This window comes from Engraulis encrasicolus, chromosome 22, assembly GCF_034702125.1.
Source record: "Engraulis encrasicolus isolate BLACKSEA-1 chromosome 22, IST_EnEncr_1.0, whole genome shotgun sequence".
Taxonomy (NCBI): Eukaryota; Metazoa; Chordata; class Actinopteri; order Clupeiformes; family Engraulidae; genus Engraulis; species Engraulis encrasicolus.
Genome location: NC_085878.1, coordinates 25,808,100 through 25,812,450, shown reverse-complemented (window position 1 = coordinate 25,812,450; position 4,351 = coordinate 25,808,100). Strand labels below are relative to the sequence as shown.

The 4,351-nt window shown below is 43.3% G+C and overlaps 1 protein-coding gene across 4 annotated transcripts in view; it reads left to right on the top strand.

The window, feature by feature from the left end:
* The window catches only part of tle3b (TLE family member 3, transcriptional corepressor b), a 40,652-nt gene extending 36,505 nt beyond the window's left edge, over positions 1-4,147 (top strand). For all 4 annotated transcript variants that reach the window (XM_063188121.1, XM_063188120.1, XM_063188118.1 and 1 more), the window contains 3 exons: positions 742-892; positions 1,370-1,446; positions 2,886-4,147. In XM_063188121.1, coding sequence (XP_063044191.1) covers positions 742-892; positions 1,370-1,446; positions 2,886-2,993 — 336 coding nt within the window. In that variant the 3' untranslated portion in view covers positions 2,994-4,147. The remainder of the gene's footprint in view (positions 1-741; positions 893-1,369; positions 1,447-2,885) is intronic.
* The last annotated feature ends 204 nt before the right edge of the window (positions 4,148-4,351 follow it).

The following is a 4,351-nucleotide window of genomic DNA, read 5'->3' as shown; positions in this document are numbered from 1 at the left end:
CTCTCCAAACATGTCTGCCACGGTGTCATGCACGGCTTTGGATTAAATGACTCGAACACAATGGGATTCTTTAATCAAAGCAGGAGTGAAATGTATAACAACCACACCAAATGTAAATTGCACAGCATCAGCCAGGGCTTTAGATTTAAATGACTCGAAGGAGTGGAAAAAAATCTTTAATCGTCTTGGGATCAGTGAAGTACATCAAAAGGCGAAAGATTCTACTCTAAATGAAAATGTACGCCACGGGATCATCTAAGGCATTGGATTAAATGACTCAAAGGGTTAAAGACTCTTTAATATCTTAGCTCCAGATTAAATGACTCGAAGAGGTCAAAGATTCTGCTTTGAATGAAAATGTATGCCACCGTTTCACTCCAGGACTTGGGGGAAATTACTCAAAGGGTGAAATAGTCTTTGATTTTCCCACTGTGCGATCAATACAAGTACATCTTTCTGTCCATCTGTTATACTCTAAAATGGTCCCCTCTGAGACCCTTTCCTATAATGACATGAATATCACCTTTATGGCACAGGTATTATGGTGACCTCAAAGTAGTATGACTTTGCCAATTAGTTATATTGCATTGTGTTACATTACATGACACTGTGTTTCATGTCAATTCAGTAAAAGCGAAAATTGCAAATTAGTAGAGATATGGTACCGTGCAAATCGTGCCATACAAACAAGCGGAAAAGTATAGTGAGTTACATAACATTATTGTGTGTGTGTGTTTGCAGATCTTCTCGCTGGGCTACTGTCCGACGGGCGAGTGGCTAGCGGTGGGCATGGAGAGCAGTAACGTGGAGGTGCTCCACCACACCAAGCCAGACAAGTACCAGCTGCACCTGCACGAGAGCTGCGTGCTGTCACTCAAGTTCGCCTACTGCGGTAAGACGGCTCCCACTACGGATGCTACCAGCACACTTCTTATACACCTCTCTCTGTCTCTCTCTCTCTCTCTCTCTCTCTCTCTCTCTCTCTCTCTCTGAGAGAGCTCTGTATAACCCAACCCTTTCCCTGTCTTTTCTGTCTCTTTCTCCTTTGCTCTCTTTCTTCCTCCCTCCCCCTCTTTATTCTCTCCTCCCTCCCCTCTCTCTCCACCTTTATTGCTTATTTTCTCCCTCTTTCGTATTCCCCCTCTCTTTATAGCTAATTCACTGACTCTCACCCCTCCTTATTGCTTCCTAAGTTGACTTCATGGGTGAAATAGTGTGTGATGGTTGAAATGGTTATTCAGAGCAACCTTGAACGTCCTTTTTTCCTTGCAAATGGGTGCGTGCGTGTTCGTGTGTGTGCTTTTCTCTCCCCTCTTTCTCTCTCCACGGTGGGTACTGACTGAGTGCATTTTCATTTCCCTTTGTAAAGGTAAATGGTTCGTGAGCACAGGGAAGGACAATCTACTCAATGCCTGGAGGACTCCCTACGGTGCCAGCATATTCCAGGTATGGCAATCAATAAGCCTAATCTGCTGGCCAGGGCAAACGTGTGTTGAATGTGTTTAGTTTCAAAGGGCACTGTGACGAGCACTGCTGGCTACCCGGAGCTTCACTACATTGGTACTAGGACCAGGTGTAGCGTGAAAGACAACATTGACTAACACACATTTGAAAGCCATTTAGACTCATGTTGACATCGAGAGGCAAAAAAAAAAACGGTCTTAGAGGCTAGTAGTTTTTAAATGAATTGTATTTTTGGCCCTTGTCAAGTATTTAAGACCTTTTAACGTCATGCCACAGTTACTTGTACAATCATCTAAGTTTGTGGTAGACACAGCCGTACAATGACGATAACCAGTCTTGAAGTCGTTAAATGGGTCAAAAATAAATGTGACAAGTCAGCTACCTTCAGCTTCATTGCAGCGGTAGTGTTGAACAGCTTTAGCGTAAAAGAAACAGCTGTGAAGGGAAACACACATTTGATAGTAACATGAGGCTAAATATGTTTCAAGAGGAGCAAAACATTCTAGGAGGCTATGAAGTTTTGACATTAATGGATTGGAAGCTTCACATTTATTTTTTGCCTATTTCAAGATCTCAAGACCTTTTTATTGTTGTTTTATAGTTAGTCTTGAAGTCTTTAAACCAGTCAAAATAAAATGTGTGTTTTTTTTTTGTTTTGTTTTTTTTTTAAAGCAGAATCATATAGGTATAGTTTTTATCATGTGGTGTCTGGGACTTTGAAGTTCCCATGCTCCACTGTCCCAGTTGTAAGCACATCTACAGTGAAGTTTCCAGGAAAACCAGCGAGGTTGTTCAGCCTGTCGTTTCGTGGCCTTTTAGCAGTACATGTTTACCAGACTCCTTTTAGGAAGTATTGATCCGCTCCCTTGCCTTGTCAGCTTGAGCAAACACACACGCACAAAAAAAAGCTGGCCTCTGTTTGGGAGGCTAACAGGGAAAGGGTTACGGGTGAGCAGCTGCAATATTGCCCTGCAAAGCTAAAAAGGTAGCAGGCAGCTGTGTTGCAATGTACAAACCGTGGAAAGGGTTTATCACACAAGTCCACAATGTCCAGTCAAATAGTGGTTATGATTTCCACGTACCTTCTTGATAAAAGAACTATGAGATTTCATCACAAGAAAAAGGTGTCCGTTTCAATTCGAAGTCCATTTCCAATTCCAAGTTATGCAGTTACTGTTTTTTTTGGTTTGGAGAACAGAATAGATGACCAAATGTAAACATAATCCTGACCTAATCTTCTGTTCTAAGGAATTCTCAAGTAATAAAACTCAGAAAAGGATTTTTTTTAAAACGTATGCGGACTCCTCACTTTAATACCTCAGTCAGCCTTTGTCATGCACCTATACCTGGGATGTGCACAATCTTCCTCCTCGACTAATCTTCTGTCCCACCATTTCTTTTCTCTCTCTCTCTCGCCACAGTCCAAGGAATCCTCGTCTGTGCTGAGCTGTGACATCTCGGCTGACGACAAGTACATTGTGACGGGCTCCGGGGACAAGAAGGCTACTGTTTACGAGGTCATCTACTGAGACGGAGGAGGAGGAGCCACCAAGGACTAGATGGCGCACCCCTCTTTTTTTGGAACGGGTGCGCTTGAAGTGAGGGGGAGTCTGCTCACCCTCTACCTCTCCCCTTGCACTCAAAAAAAACTCCTCGGACCTACCCGGACCTCCTTCTGTTTCCCAGACAGCCGCCTCCCCCCTCTTCCTGGCTTGTGCTCTGGAGATTCGAGATGGGGGGAGATTGGGGGGGGGTTGCGATATGGGGGAGGGAGACCGGTCAGCTCTGGATTGATAAACGAAACAGGCGACAGCGATCGATGTCCCTGGCCTCATGTCTCACAGTGGATGTTTGTTTGGCTTCAGTCTTCAGTAGAGCTTTGTTGCATTACAGTACACGGCTAACACTTCCACGCCCAATGCAGCTCCTTTTGGCACTAAAGAAGTAAATACTGTCATGCTGTTTGAAATCAGTCGTTTTTTGTTTTGTTCGAGGTCTCCTTCTCCTGGGGTTGTGTTCTCATCTTTCTGCGTTTTTTTTCTCTCTCCTTTGTTTTGTTTTATGTTTTTTTTTTTTTTTTTAAACAAAATGAGAATGTTCTGTGATGTAACATGAAGCGGTGCTTCATTTTTAAACTGTGCTCCTTGGACGTCTTGTGAAAAGTGTAAATACTGGAGTAATAAAGACATTTTATAAATATATATATTAAATATATATATATTTTCATGTCCTGGTATACTTGTGATGGTTTCTTCCCATCTCCTAAATGCTTGCATAGAAAGTAGGTTAGAAGATTTTTTTTTTTCCCCAAGCATTTTTTTTTATAAGCACAATCTCCAGGCTGACCTTGTCTGTCATTGGGGAGGGGGAGAAACTGAATGAAAAAAGAAAAAAACTACACAGGAACTCCTGAGCCGGAACATTTTGCAGAGATGGAAATGGAAATATTCTTTTTTTCCCCCTTTTTGGATACATCCTTTGGATATGAGCTGAAACAGGAAGTGGGCTGCTGGATGTGTGCCCACTGCTTCCTGTTGGAGTGTGTGTGAATTGGAGCGCACGCACGCGTGCACACGCATGCACACACAGTCAAGCTTGCGCAGGACAACTGAGGGGAGGCACTGTTCGACGGAGACCTTGTAAATGAATCCATATCATTAAACATTAAGTTAAACTAACCGTACTACTTGTCTGTGCCCTTTTGCCCCGTCTCTTGTATTCTTCGGATATGGAAGTGGGAAGCCTGGACTAATGTAAACTGTAAAAAAAAAGGGGAGGGGGGAGGTGGAATGACTGACCTCCCCTGTTCTCCGAACACTTCCCATAATCCTGCTGGAACGGAGGAACTCTGGGGTACTCTGATGAACGATTTAGTCTCACCGACCAA